Source organism: Myzus persicae, unplaced genomic scaffold, assembly GCF_001856785.1.
Source record: "Myzus persicae strain clone G006 unplaced genomic scaffold, MPER_G0061.0, whole genome shotgun sequence".
In the NCBI taxonomy this organism is placed as follows: Eukaryota; Metazoa; Arthropoda; class Insecta; order Hemiptera; family Aphididae; genus Myzus; species Myzus persicae.
The window spans coordinates 9,177-25,522 of record NW_019103964.1 but is presented as its reverse complement, the minus strand read 5'-3'; the positions used below and the strand labels follow the sequence as shown (position 1 = coordinate 25,522).

Genomic DNA, 16,346 nt, shown 5'->3' with positions numbered 1-16,346 from the left:
ATTCCATACCTATGTGCAATTATACGCAATTCTTTATTATATGTACATGTCGACGTCTATATGACATAACCAAATCAATAATTTGTATACATAATAAAAATAGTTACAATTTTTTTAACTAAAATCAAAATCAAACATTTTTACACCCTTCAAATATAATTTGAAATATTTTATTTTAATTTCATAGTATTCGGAAAATGGTTTTGGTGAAACTATTAAAAATAAAAAAATAAAAAAATAAACATCACTTGCTGATATATTTTTTAAAAACGTATTGATGATCGTTTGGAAGTATTTCCTTGAATAAACAATAGAGAAGATTAAAACAAATAACTTTTTTAAGTTTCGCCATAGCTCGATTTCTGATCTCATCAAATTCCGATTCATAAAACTTTTTGATCACTCTTTCCAGTGAAAAAAAAAAAATAGTAAAAATATATATTGCACAATCAATAAATATATCGCTTTACTCAGATTCTAAGCTATGGTATACAGTCTTGAATATAAAAATAATATATTTTAGATGACTTTCATTGCATATATATTTACCTTCGAGAATCTCATTCAACTATTTATGGAACCATACAAATTAAATCTCAATGTTGAAAGAAACTTACATAATAACCGGAATCTAAATAATAAAATGAAACGTCCAACTATGGTTGTACAATTTTTATTTAAATTCGTTATAATTGGAAAGTATTAAGTGTAAATAATTTTTACAGCGTCATCGGTATTTTTTATATACTAAATCTAATAAGAAGAAAAACTCTCAAAGAGAAAAGGTACTCACACTAATTTAGAACTTAACAAAAAGTTTATTCTAGATGGCTGTTTGAGTGTCTTATTAATAAACTTAATAGATTTTTTTTGCCAAGTAAGTTTCTAAAGATAACATTAAGACGCTATTCACGTACTACTTATGTAACTTCATAAGATATATTCCGTCACCGAACTAAGAAAGGCAGAAAGTTAAGAAGTCATAAAAAAAAATCACCTTGAAAAATTAATAGTATATAGCTCTACGTCAAATAAAAAATAATACTAATCATCAACTATAACGCGTAAGTTGTGGGCGAAGGAGGTAATACTTACACAACATAGTACCCACGGGTTTTAAAAACTAAGTAATAAGTAATAACAATTATTTAAGTTTAAAAAAACAACAAAATAATAATATAATTGTGTATGTAGTTATCCATGTACGGGTTAAACGCTTAGGTGACGTCAGTAAGTCGAGAAAAGACTTTTAGAGTTGAAAATTGATAATCCTGATGTATACTTAAAAATTCCGAAAACCAGAATTCTTATAAATTTGTGATTAAAGAAAAAAAATTGAGTGAGAATGCTTGGTGAATCACACTGTAATTACAAGAAAATAGTTACACGTGTTACAGTCAATATATTTGGTATGGTAGTATTATGTATTATTTTTAAAATATGATTTTAATACAGATAACCTTGATTTTAAAGGAGCGTATTAAAGACCAAAGTTCAATAACCTTAAAATGGGGGATGATCGCAATAAATATAGTATACGCTAGGCGAGGTAACGTGTGATTAGCCATAGCTATTTTTATTTTTGTGTTTTTCTACGTTTATTCGTTTTTGCTCAAATGTTGCTTCGTACTATAGCGCCCTGCAGCGAGTAAGACACACCTGTGCATCCAGTGTTTATCGATTGGTTCATGTGTACCCTTAGTTCCAACGGTTGATTTAGACACATTTCCCAGATAACGCAGAATATACGAGTATATTTACAGTGTACTTGACGTAGATGTAGTTTTCAAGACAATTGTGTGTTACAATTGAAAATGTTGAGATATTGTTTTTTTTTTTTTTAAATTTATTTTAATGATTTATTTGACACTGTCTACATATTTATAAAATATGTTCAACAAAATTACATTATATGCATTTACTAATTTAACAACTATGTACTAGAGCACATGGTTTATACTTATTGACTTAAATAAATACTTATTAGTAACTCATGACTGGTATGGGATATATTTCTGAAAAGTAACCAACACAGAACAGTTAAATAATAACGTTACCTACAACTGTATTATATATTAAAGTGCATACTTCTATTATTATTATTTTTTATTATAATTCAAAATATTCATGAAATTATTTTTATCACCATAATTTATTGAAAGTTCCACTGTAAAATTGAATTTTAAAAAATCTCAAATTACTTTGACATTGAACTTTATTACACTCTAACTTGCAATGACGGATGTACATACTTTAGTGCATATACACTTATTACATTATGTAAAGACAATGAGGAAGAGTGAAGAAGGCTCAAAACATACACAGCTGCACTGAATGAGTAAGTCAGTAAAACAAGTGAAGCGTTTTTTAGAGTTATCTTGGTGACGAAAAAAAAATGATATATTTCTCTGTGTCACTTGCAAATACACTAATACCACTCACGGAGCTTTCTACAAAATGCGAATATATATTACATATAGGTATAATGCATATACATTATATATTATACATACACATTGTATATTTCTGTATATTATATTGTATAATTTCAACACTTGAATGAAATATATTGAGAACTCAAAGCATCACATTTTGCACCCGATTATTAATTCTACTCTAAGTACCTGTTCATTTATAATTTTAAGACATGTTGGTAAAACGAAAATGATAAAATATGATTTTATTGGAAACAGCATTATACATATAGGAAGTGGATTTAATTATACTTTTTTGTATTTACTATTGATCATACATTTCAATATTTATTAAGATACTTATCCATTATAATTTATAAGCCCTCAAAGTAATTATAACTCGGCTATTTTTTTGTTTATACACTAATAAACAGTATAAACACTATAAACGAACATTGGATTATACTAAATTGTATCGTATTGTACTGTATTATGGTAGATGTATAAACAAAGATTTAATTATAGTCATAATAATTAATGTAAATATGAGTTGATATAGTTGATATAAATTATAAAAATTATCAATTTAGCTTCAAATGGATAATGCTAAGAATACTTCTTCGGTCTTCCACAGAAATTCGACAAATAATAATCCACGAAATTATGCGGTCCATCTCTCGACGTCTCCATCTGTCCATCACAATAATATCCCATTGGTTCTATACTTTGAGTATATCTACCGTATTCCGTCCAACGTAATTTATTATATTATTATGCCAATATATTATGATTTATCGTACTGTGAGTAAAACCCGAAATGCTTAAATTGTTGTAAGACCTCCAACAATCCGATATAGTTGTTGATTTTGTATATTGTATTGGTTTATATAATCATCCTTACATAATTATACTTATATAATAATGTTGGCATTTGACCAAAAAAAAAAAAAAAATACAACGTATAATAAATACATTTTATGTCTATTGTATACTATTTTCCATAGTAAGAAATGTAAAAACCAATTCCAGGGTTTTAATTATTTTGCGGACTTATACACGGGTTTCTAATCACTTAAATATTATTGTGGAATGGTTTTAAATTGTTGATAAGATGTGCACGAGCGGCTGTCATTACTCGTTACCTAATATTGTATTCTGTATAATATATTATTTTGATTTTTGGATAGCACAAGTTCCGTTATTAAACTCTATAGAATTCCGGGAACAATATTCAATAATATATGATGCATATTATTTAAATATTATTTATACATATATACATTGCGAAGATAAAATAAGTACAAAATATAACCATGAAAAAGAATACAATTAGTGTGGAATTCAAATAAACTTTCTACAGAAAAATTGAAAAAAGACGGATAAGGTACAAAGATTGCGTGTTGTTCGTTGAAGCGTATGGTGAATAATTGAATAAATTTGAATTCAATGGCAGATAATTGCATAAAAAAACCAATGGTCGTTTTTTTGTCGTTTTTCCTTACGCTTTAAGAGCTAAAAAGATATTTTAGTATAATCTGTAGAGCTTACTAATTAATTTCAAACGATATTGAATCTCAGAATTTTTTTTATTCTGATTAAACTCACTTTTAGTTGAGAATGTTCACCTTTTTAAAAAAAATTGATAAGACATTAAGACAGTAAGTATTAAAATATTAGTAAAATGTGTATCCTTTTAAATAATATAATTTTCAAAAAAAAAAAACAAAACATTGGTTGTTTAACAATTTGCAAGGTAATATGTATGGGTATGTGGTATAGATTACCTATGTTCAACATAAATAGATTATTTAAAACTAAATTAGGCTAATTTATCACATGATTTACAAAAATTTTGCTCAAAATAAACATCATGCAATTTCTACTGTAATACATTTTATTCAGTAATGTATTAAACATAATTTGATTTGTTTACTATATTAACTGCGGTAATTAAAATAATTTAAAAACTAATATACGAAAGTCATTTTGTAGTAACACAAATAAATTCAACGCATAATTTTTCTTGTTGTTCTTGTTTGTTATAAAAAAATTTTATTGTTCATATAATTCATTAAATGTGTTGCTAATGGATCAATTTGATTTTATTATGCTACATGTTTTCCAAATCTATAGTAATTTAAATAAACTGTAGAAATAATGGTTTTTTCAACAACAAAAAAACCCGTAATAACATCATTATGATTTATGCCACAACTATTTTAAAGGCCTACATTTTACCGTACATTTATGTAATTTAATAGAATGATTCTTCAAGTAGATATCCTGAATAATAAAACTGATGAGGCCATTATTATTATAACTAAATTATAGAAAATAAATGGAGAAATTCTTAACGATCGTATTAGTGTATCACTTACATACAATACAATAAAAAGTGAGTTATTTAAATAACCAGTAAATAAATGTCATAGATCATAATGTACCAATAAGTGATTATAAACAATTATCTCATTTGTGGTGATAAATACATAATATACGGTTTATCATAAATATATACGGGTACAGTTATGTTTAAATGCCGCTTCAAATCTACAATCGTTTGTCGAAAAAAGGGTAATTTGGTACTATAATATAGTATAATTTACAGCACGATTTTATCGATTTGTATTCGACTAATTATAATACAACTGTAGTAATAAATTATGTATGATTTTTTTTTATTATTCCAAACAGCTGTTCTAACTATATTATTATATTACAATATATTATGTTGCATTTGGCTTTGTTATTAAAAACGTATAACTGAAATTTCAATGATTGTTTTTCAGCCGTACTTTGGCCTGTTTTTGATATACGGGTCGTGTCGTGTGGTCGGGGAAATTGATTGTTCCGCGGTGCGGCCGCGCCGGTGGTTGCCGCCTTTGCGGGGGGGATGAAATCGAACAAAGCACATATACATGTCAAGTGAAGTGAACCCTTTGTATATTCATTACTCATTAAATTGAGCACGTATATATCTATACCGTTCCGCGACTAGGTACGTCATTCGTTCGACATCTATTACTTAACAGCCCACGAGAAGCTACTAAAGATAATTTGTTACTGCTACAACAACTCCTGTACAGACAACCAAGCCTAACCTAGTGCGGTGTGTTCATTAGACAGGGATTCATCGTCACTGAATAAATATATATTGTTGTCAAAACAAATACGTCCAGGTTTACTATGTGATTCCCACTGCCGTTTTCGGCCATAATCGTCTAAGTGGTACCTACCTGTATACATTATATAACATAATATATACGAGCTATATGTGTATTTATTATAGATACCTAAGTATATTATTTATGGTGCGTGGTGTACACATCAATAACACTTCAAAGGCACATCACTGCATTATACAGTACCTAATTCGTCCAAAGTATAGGTAACTAAGGCGACTCGTAGTACGGTAATAGTAAGTATAGTACCTATTGCATTTTAATTGTAAGAGTTTATACACTTAGTTTAATTTTCTGGACGTCACGGGAGTGCGTGCCAATATCTCATGAAAGGTATCCAGTAGTTCCTGTTTGATGTGTATTTCATTGAACTTTAGTTCGAGAACTATGTGTTTGACCGTATTGGTTGTTCTACATGCAGAGCATCAGGGTGGTTCTTCTTTGGCCATGAATTTAATATTTTATACCCATTTGATTTAGTTAATGAGAAAACCTGAATATTTAATCAATTAACAGAGCGACGTTATTGACCTCATTATATGTATAATATTGTAAAAATTAATCAAGTATCATTTTTGTCATTTTTTATTTTATTTTATAGGAACGCTATTTAATTAGTAATAAAATTATTGACGAAGCTCTTTTAATTAATTTAATTTTGTAAGCATATTTATTATTTAATAAACAATACATTTTGACGTATTTGACGACGACAAAAAAACTACATTCATTAACCCCTCAATAACAAAAATTAAAATGACTGTACATGATAGGATAATTTTTTTCACAATTAATCATCAAATATTAAAAATTTATAATTAATTTAAAAGTACTTATCAATGTTGTTGAAACTAATACCTAATGTAATTGAAACACCCATTTTTACACACATACAATAATTGTGTTCAATATACTTGTTTATGGTCTTGACAAAAAAAATCTTAAAATAATATTATTTTTGTATGAGAGATTTAATTAAATTTTGTTGGTTTTAAATTTAGTTATTTAGGTACAATTATTCTACTAAATGTTTCTCAAAATTAAATAACTACAGTAGTCAAATCGCAATATGCAATGCTTATTAATTTATGGCTAAGTATTTGTGAATTTTACTTACACTATAATCGTCTCAACATGTTATTACTAAGACACATAAAATATACAATTTGTCAATGTATATATTGTCGTAAATATTGCATATAATTTTCAAGCAATTATTCAAACAAATAAATATACGTAAATTGCTGGTGTTTTATTTTAAGCTAACTGAATAATTTCCATTGTTTACCTTCAATTTCGATATCAGCTGGGGACAATATAAGTGGCGTGGCTCCTTGAGATTTTGATCTTTTTCCACTAGTGTTGGTTGTCATTATTTAACACTGTGAGCATAAATAACACTAGGTAATTTAAGCGTTTACATATGTGTATACAAGACAAATTATAATACTATTGAGACAAACTTTAAATTGTACTCGCGCAGTTTGCATTTCAAATAAACTTCAATTTTTTATGACACAACTTATTCAACATTTCAGATTTAAATCTTTGTGGACAGCACTTAATTGTAAAACTAGTCATTAAAATATAAATACTAAATTAATTTGTTAATACAATTATATTCACTTCGTGTATTCAAGTCATGGCTAATCAAATGTACGGCTATTTATTTAACTGCATTGTCTATACTACTCTAAATTTAAATGTTTTGTTTAAACATCACAAGTATAACATAGTATTATGAATTAAATTTAATGAATAAATTAATATTTTATTCAATTTATTTAAATGAGTATTTTTAAACGTGCTTTGAAAATTGTATCAGACCGAACGATTTACATGTAACCTAACCTAACTATTACACAATTACAAAAAATGTGCTATTAAATATTCTGTGTACAAAAATTCAAAATACTAATCTAAAAAAAAATTAAAAAATGTCAACAATAAAATTTAATAAAAATTCGTTTGCTAGTTTTGTAATTAAATATACTGCATTCTATAGGTTATCCAACTAAATCAGTCGTTTTAAGATTAATAAAATTAATTTAATTATGATATACTATATCATAGTATGTGGGTAGCTAAGTAAATAAGTTATTTATTTGATAATATTTTGGTAGGTATACAATCTATTAAGTTTTCAAGTCAGACTTATTAGTTCATCAGGTTAAGTTCTGACGGTTTCAAATTAACCTGTCAATTAGTATAAGTGAATTAGAGGCGTGTATAGTTTGACTGTTCGTCAATTCGCAGTTGTAGCGTATTAAAAATCGTAAAGTTCAAGCGATCGACCTACCACGTTGAAATTTTATTTATTATATGAATAACAACAACAATTTAAAAAAAAAACTCAAAACATTTTTCAGTATCGATAATATTCGATGTAAATATATAATGATGTAGTTCTTAGGTAAATCAACATCACGTGTAAGCCACTTTTTACAAAATAAAATAAATATATTTAGTGTACCATCCAGTCGAAAAAATCGTATGTACCAACACTATTTCTTAAAAGTGATATTTCAACGAAAAAAGGGACGTGACCGACGAAATTCTCGGAAACGCGCCCTGTATAATATATAGGCGTACGTCCTCTTCTCGCAATATATAATATACCTACCTAACCTATCCACTATCTCGGTGAAATGAAATATTTCGTCCGTACGCACTTCGGTATAATTTATGCGGTTGACGGACACTGGCAGTTCATCGCGAGACATTTCCCATTATATTATATTGCACATAGTACAGTCGTGTACGCGTATATTGCACATAACAAAACTGCAAAAGCATCAGACCGGCTGAGCAAAATTTTATATTACTCCGCCACCGCCGCCGCCAGTAACTGCGCGTTATATACGTGTCTGGTATGATACCTATGCACTGTTAATAAACAAATATGTATATTATACACTACGAGGCTAATGTAGTTTCTCCGTTTCTCTGTCTCTATCTCCGTGTTCACATGTGGATGTGTCTCACAATTCTCTTTCCCTCTCTCACACACACACTTCCTCAATTTCTCTCTTTATTTCAGTCTCTTTCAGTCTCTCTCTCTTTCTCGGCTTTCTCTGTCGCTCTCTATATCTCCCCTTTCTTTCCCTATCTCTTAGGTTAGGTTTGCCCTCCCCATCGCTCTTCGCGTTTATTTCCTCGTGTATACCATAATATATGTATACCTACCTACGCTCAGAGTATATACTGCGTTTTTAACCGTTCGCGGCGGTTATTGATGGGGCGTGGCCTACTTTGGTCGACGACGAAAAGAGCTTGTATTACCCTTATCGATAAATGCGAATAAAAATAAGAATGTAAAGGAACAATAAAAAATAAAATTGTTTTAACGGCATCAATGCAATACATGCACTGGACGATGTAATTCTGTGCAATTCCGCGAATTCTCGGACGGTATTAGGCATAAAGTGTTACCTTCTAAAATAGATTGTTTTGAACTGCGTTTACGAAAATGCTTATCATTAAACAGCACATTAACTTGTTATTACCTACCATTTGTGTTATTTTTATGAAATTGTAAATATATTATTGCCTACATATTTATTTTTTTTTTATTATTGATCCTAAGCATCGGCTACTATGGTCATTAGCATTTTGTAGTGGGATTATGGTTGGTAGAGGAACACGTGTATGTGGGGCGAGGATTCGTCACTAAAAACCCAGATTGCCACCTATTCGGGATCTATAGACGTCAGCTGGTGTTTGACCACAGAATATGTTTGTGGCTGAGACCAACCACCGAGCTACAACAGGCCCCAGTAGTACCTATTTATATTTTACAGTAAATTAATTGTATACGGAATTTAAGTATTTGGTGTTTAATACGTCGAAAATACTTCATAATTTGCATAGGTACTTCCGTTTCTTATTTAATTATAATTATGACATTGACTGCATTTTAGAACCAAATAGATACCACCCCAGGTATTTAACTTGAATGCTTGATATTATATGACATTTCGTCCAAAAAATATCAAACTTAGGTAAATGCACATATTTTTATCGGTTTTAAAGTATAAATAAATATTAAATTAAATGTTGAATTTAGATGTACCCCATATGCCACAACAATTTGCAATTAAATAATTAACATTTATCTATAATCTATAAGATACGTATTACAAAAATGGTTTTATAATAAAACAAACACACAATTGTTACTAAATAAAATGTCCAGGAAAAACAAAAACAATGATATTAATTAGTTCTTATATTTATACGACTACTTGCGGAATAATAATTATACTTGAAACTCATGAGTTTTGTGAACTGCCTGGCAGTAAAAGGTGGGGTGTTGTTGTCCACTTTTACTTGGGATAGGTATATATACATATATTTATGATGATGGCTGGGAGAGTGGGGAAGGGCCGAGGTCAACAATAATAATTTTCACTATTGTACACGCAGTTTGAATGTGGAAAAAAGATAGCGCTCTCAGTCTGGGGGCATTTTGATTTATTTTTCACATTGTCCGCCCGTGATGTAAAACACACTTGGATACTAAAGCTACCCAAACCATTGTGTACACCATTTTCCGTCTACACTATTTTGAAAATGCGGTCACGCAATTTCAACCTCTTATCGATCCGCACTGTACTTGGGCGTCATTATAGTGCTTACCACATCGAATGGTCAGTGTCGAAGAACGAATAATGAATGGGTGTAGATATTGTCGGTGGTTGTGAAAACTGTTTATCTATGTTATTCAATAAAGATGAAAACGTACACGATAAACATTAGACAATTTTTATATAGGCAATAATAAGTTTCAAAAGACTTTCGACACACATTTCAAACTATAATATACTATGCAATTAAAATATTATCTAATACGATTATAAAAATATATTTATCAGTAAAATATGATATAATAATATATTACATATAAGACATGCAAATACTAAAAATTCCAACCATTAGATTCTTATTATATTCAATTGTTTACCGAATACCTACGTGCATTTGATATACGATTGGCTTGGTCAACTATTACGATAGGTTAATGACATTGTAATATTAGGAAGAGTTCTACCTCACACAATTTCAGTTGTCAAACCACATCGCAAGCCATCTTTCGTTCAGTTTATTTAAACATCCATCAGATCGTATCTAAATCGGCTGCAGTAAAGCGATTTTTCATTTTGCCACCCATTATCCACGGTCTCTCATGCAAACGGTTATCGAAGTATACTTTTTCCCATGTTTTCTAGCTATATAATGGAATTGGAAACCGTCCCTTAACTTTGTGACAATGTCCGTTACTTGACAAGGGCATTTTGATAATCCCCACCACTCCCTTATTCCCATTCGACGACATCTTAGTCGTAAATCAACCAGGCCAGCTTCTCGATGATGCCCACACTAACACTCTCAAATGATAAACACCAGTGTCTTTTATTCCATCGCATTAACACTACACTATATTTCTGAGCAAATGGTCACCTGTCCACTCTGTTTATCACCATTGGAAATAATTGTTCGCTTTGCACGTCAAAGACGGACCATTTAAACGATTAGGTACCACTATCACATAATTGCAATTATTTAAATTAAATTATTGTATACCATTTTTGGTAAGCATGCATTTTAGATATGTATATACCAGATACCTATATATTATATTGTGTGTGTGTGTGTGTGTGTGTGTGTGTGTGTGTGTGTGTGTGTGTGTTAATACTTAATTTAACATGTTATCAAATGAATGTTATCAAATTTTTCCAAAACTTAATTCAAACAAAAAATGTATTGATATTTTACATATATTTTAATGAATAATATAAAATAACAAATATTACGCTGTTGTGTATGTTAATTTATTACAAGTTATAATATAGAGCTAGTTATTTGAAAATATATATTTAATATTTACAACAAAACTAATTTTTAAAAAAAGTTGCATTCATTTAAAAAGTAACATTATTTTTAAAATGTATTACTGAATTAAATATGGAACTGACAATTTGTAATTACGTAAACATATATTTCCTGCAGTTAACACTTTAAATTGCATTGTACCATTAATTATTAACTACTAAACTAAACAGATAACTAGCAATTAGCACAGTGTATACTTTTACTGTTATAATATAAAATAAAGGGCACTTTCGTTTAATACATGACTTCTAAATGTTTAATGACGATCACTGGCATTTCAACTAGCTCACTTAAATTAACATTCACATAAATAATATACGTTAACCATATTTTCCTCAAATATATGATAGTACACATACGAATATTATTCTCAATATTACACTTATTAATTTCATACCTCAGATCTACAAAAAGTAAAAGCAAAGTCAATTTATTTGTAGAAATCGCTACAAATGCAGTTAATTTCGGAAACCTAATTAATCGTCATTGTAATTTTGTAATATTTATTTTTAAATTTGTTTTTTTGAACGTAGTTCATATAAATTGTATCATGTACAATAAATTTTTATGTATTCAAACAACAAGCCATCGATGGACAACAATTTAAGGCTAGAATAAAATAAAACGTATAGTGTGATAAAATATCACTATAAATAATCATTTCATAGGAAAATATATGCGTGTTTTATGTTGTATTGTGTTGTTGTAACAACCTCAAATTATGTGAAACATTTTTAAATTTTTTCCACATATAAATATAAAGAAATAACAGTTTTGTGGAGAAAAAAATCCTTTTACATTTTTTATTGTAGCCCAGAATTTTTCGGCCATTGATTGTTTTTTGATTGCTTATACACGACTTTATAAATATATAATGTTTACTTTATATATGTTACAATATTTATGTATTTTAATGCATAAATATAAAAAGCACTGATGGTATTTTTATAGTTTGTGTTAACTTGATTAATTGCGTTTAAATTGTTAAAACTGCGTGAATAAACAATAAATCGCATTTTTATTTTAACGTCAACATTTGTATAATATGTTTAATATACGTCACAAATTCGAAAACGTAATCGAAAACAGCAAATTCATATTCTATGCATAGTGTACAATAAATTTAAAAAAAAAACTTCCATCAATTTAATTCTAGTGAAAAGTTAAACCAGCTCGAGTAGAAATATTAATTAATTACAGTCTAATGAAGTATAAATTATAAATCAACCTACCAATAATGGTTTTTTTTTTAAACAAATTTACAATATGTTACACCTACGAGTCAGTTTTTTAAAATAATTTTGTAGTGTTTGTTATCACTTATCATTGCTTACCTAAAAGTAAATATTTCATTAGTTGTAAAGCATTGTAAATCGTTAATAAAACGTACCATTAATTTTACGATTCACATAATAATATATACCTTAATTTCAATAGACGGAATAGAAACCCGTTGAAGTGTATAAAAGGTTAGGAATACTGAATACAAAATTATTAGTGTTCCGGAGTGGAGGGAAAATAGCGCCGTACGTGCATGATTTATCATAGTACGTAATACGTCACTATGATAAATCGAGAAAAACTTAAGGGAAGAGTCTCGTAATTTAGAAAGAATGAAATGTGTATACACACTTTGAAAAATCCCACCATTTATGTCAATCAGTATAATGGTCACATACAATTTTACAAGAGTAATGAAATTAGAAAGACATAATTAAAATCCTATTTAATATTTATTATTTTTAAATCACATATCTACTGCTGGTACCCAATATAAATTCGATTAATAATAATATTTATAATTAATAGTAATAATATATAATCATGATATTCGTATATAATGTACATCCACTTAAATTCAATTTAAATTTTATTGTAAAACTCTACCTATAGGTAATACAATTTGATTTATCAATTAAATTTGATTGTTAATTAATTTTTTTTTTTTTTTAAGCTTAAAATCGAGAACCGGAGGAAGAACCATGTTGCCAATACTTCTCCTCCGGAGATTGTTAATTAACTATTTAAACAGTTTTATCTGGTATACAATAACATTATAACACCTATATAATATAATATGTAATATTATTTTTAAGATACCATCTGTCACGAATTTTACGGTATTGCCATGTATGTGTATGTAAGCTCTCCGGTGTCCCGAAAAAAGGTCCAAAATAACACGTTAGTCTCGTATTTTAGATAATCCGTCTTGTATGTACCTTATTTTAAAATAATTTAAAATATTTATGTTTTCTTAGAATTTAGCATTTATAAATTCAGGAAAAAGAAATGTAAATCGAAGCAAAATCAAATTTTAAATAATTTTTGTTTACTAAGAATTTGTATACGATATATCACATATTTAATTTTGTAATATATTTATATTTATTGTTCATAGGTTCTTATATCCAATATAAAAATATTTTTTCAGTTACAAAAACACCTTCTACCTATTTACAAATTAAAATTAACTTTTATATGGTCGAATTATAATTTTTAATTTTGAAGGACACGCCTTCGCCTAATCCTTTGATTAAAATCCATGTAAATTACAAGTATAGGTATAATTTGTACCGTATTTTTAAAAAATTGATCTGAGAATCCTAATTATATTCGATACAACTATTTTATTTTTTGATCTTAATAATTTTGTAAATTAAATATAAACAGTCTACAATATATAGGTATTTATTCCATGTTATGATATTGTGAAGAAAATGTAAGCATTTTGTTTTTTTTTTAAGAAAATTTACAATCTGTATTTGATAACATAATAAGTAAAAAAAATGACTAACATAAATACATACATAATATAAAAACAACGCATGAAGCACAAGATAAGGGAAATCATCCAGGATGGAACCCTCTGGTATTTTTAATCTTAAATCAATATTAATTTAATAGGTCACAGCAACAACGCCTATTTGGGCGGCGTGGTAGATTGCAGAAAGAGTACGGGATAGGTTGGACACTAAAGGTTGAGATGGTGTTGCAGTTTAGAGTGAAATTTACCATAGTATAATTTGGCAAGTTGGTCAACTGTTGCAATTCTTAAATATTTGTGTAGAGTTTCCTATGTTTCTTACCATTGTGCTAGAGAGCCAAGGCTATTAACCGAAGAGTGATGGACTGGGAGGATTGAATGGTGCTGACTTGGTAAGGTATGGCGCATCTCCAGATTTACATACCGTACTTCCAAATGAGTCTGAGTAGAGACTTGTATAGTGTGAATTTTGTGTAAATTGATAGTTTAGATTTGAAAATTGATCAAAGTACATGTAGGTGGTTGTTAAGTATTTTACGTTTGGAGTTTAAATTTGGGAGCTAGGTTAGATATAAGTCTTTTGCCTAGTGAAATTCCCCATTTAAACATTTAGAAAAAAAATTGAATAAAGTCTAGGTATTACAGAGGTTAGATAATTTTATGAACTCTTTCACTGATTTCGGGGGCATCTAAAAAAAATTAATAATAATACTTACATATGAATTCTTTACAAATGAATGAAACAAGTGACAGAGCGCTTACAGATAAATCGTAGAATTAGACTTGGCAGTTAGAGTGTTAAAAATCACAAAATACAAAATATAATATACATATTATAATGCAGTTATTGTTTGAAAATTATTATACACAATATGTAATAATTTCTGTCTATAATTATTTTATATCATATACTCTGTATTTATTATATTTTTAAATATATTATATCTTTAAAGATTATTTCAATTAACAAAAAACAAAGTAAATATGGATTTTTATTGCAATATTATGTTAATAACCTCAGCATTTTAAAAGGAAAATATTATTAAAAAATCTATTAATAAATATTTTCACAAGTCAAGGTCAAGTATCGACTCATCACTAAATAAACTTTAAAAGAAAGATACTCCGTATTCTGTAAGTTCAGGTACTATTTGTTATTAGTTAAGTGTATTTCAATATGTTAGCATTTCAAAAGGCATTATTATATTCTGTATATTTAAATGTCAATATAACAATACATTTTAAAATCAGAATACATCGAATCAAATAATATTATTTAATATTTTTTTAATAAAATTGCTTCATTTAAAATAGATGATATTGGTTCATAATATTAGTCACTTAAAAGTTGAAACTAATTTAACAATACGGCTGTTTTCAAAATGAATAGTTTTTCAATCCAAAATTGACAAAAATATTGTATCTGAGATAAAGAACTTAATAATGTATCTGAGGACCACGTCTAACTCTTAAAATATTTCGACAATATTATTATGACTGACTACTGAGTGCCAATATATCTTATATTATAACGTGTTTTATTATTTGTAATTATAACTTTCAGTCGCTTACCTACTCAAAATATTATATATATAATATTTATATAGTTTATCATATAGGTTGGTATGTAAAAAAAAAATGTAAAAACCTCATTCAAAGTATTAATAAACAATAAAAAGAGTGTCAGATAAAATGCACAAAAGAATGAATGAAATATAAAGAAACCATAGAGGAATAACATAGGTTAATACCCTGAGTACCTAAAATGTTCGGTTCTAAAACGCATATTATTAAAAACCAGTAATTAAAATTCTCAAAGAGGTGTGCAGTTCATCTGAACCATATTATAATAAGTCATAAATCCAAACAAGAGTGAGACATGACCTGTCTTATAAACACGGCTGTTGTACTATCTCGTTATCAGCAGCGATATCGTTATCAGCGGTACGCGAGCGCGGTGTCTACTACCTACAACTTACTGTCTAAATGCAAACTGCGCGATCAATAATATATTATTATTATTATTATTATTATTATTACGAAAACGCTACTTAAATATTATAACATATGATGTGCACTGTTACGTAAATCTAA

General features: G+C 28.2%; 1 protein-coding gene across 1 annotated transcript in view; it reads right to left on the bottom strand.

Annotated features, from left to right (window-relative positions):
• Window positions 1-6,978, bottom strand: part of LOC111036979 (solute carrier family 12 member 6) — a 169,739-nt gene extending 162,761 nt beyond the window's left edge. Inside the window, exon 1 of the mRNA XM_022319318.1 lies at window positions 6,885-6,978. Coding sequence (XP_022175010.1) covers window positions 6,885-6,969 — 85 coding nt within the window. The 5' untranslated portion in view covers window positions 6,970-6,978. The remainder of the gene's footprint in view (window positions 1-6,884) is intronic.
• Window positions 6,979-16,346: the final 9,368 nt, after the last annotated feature.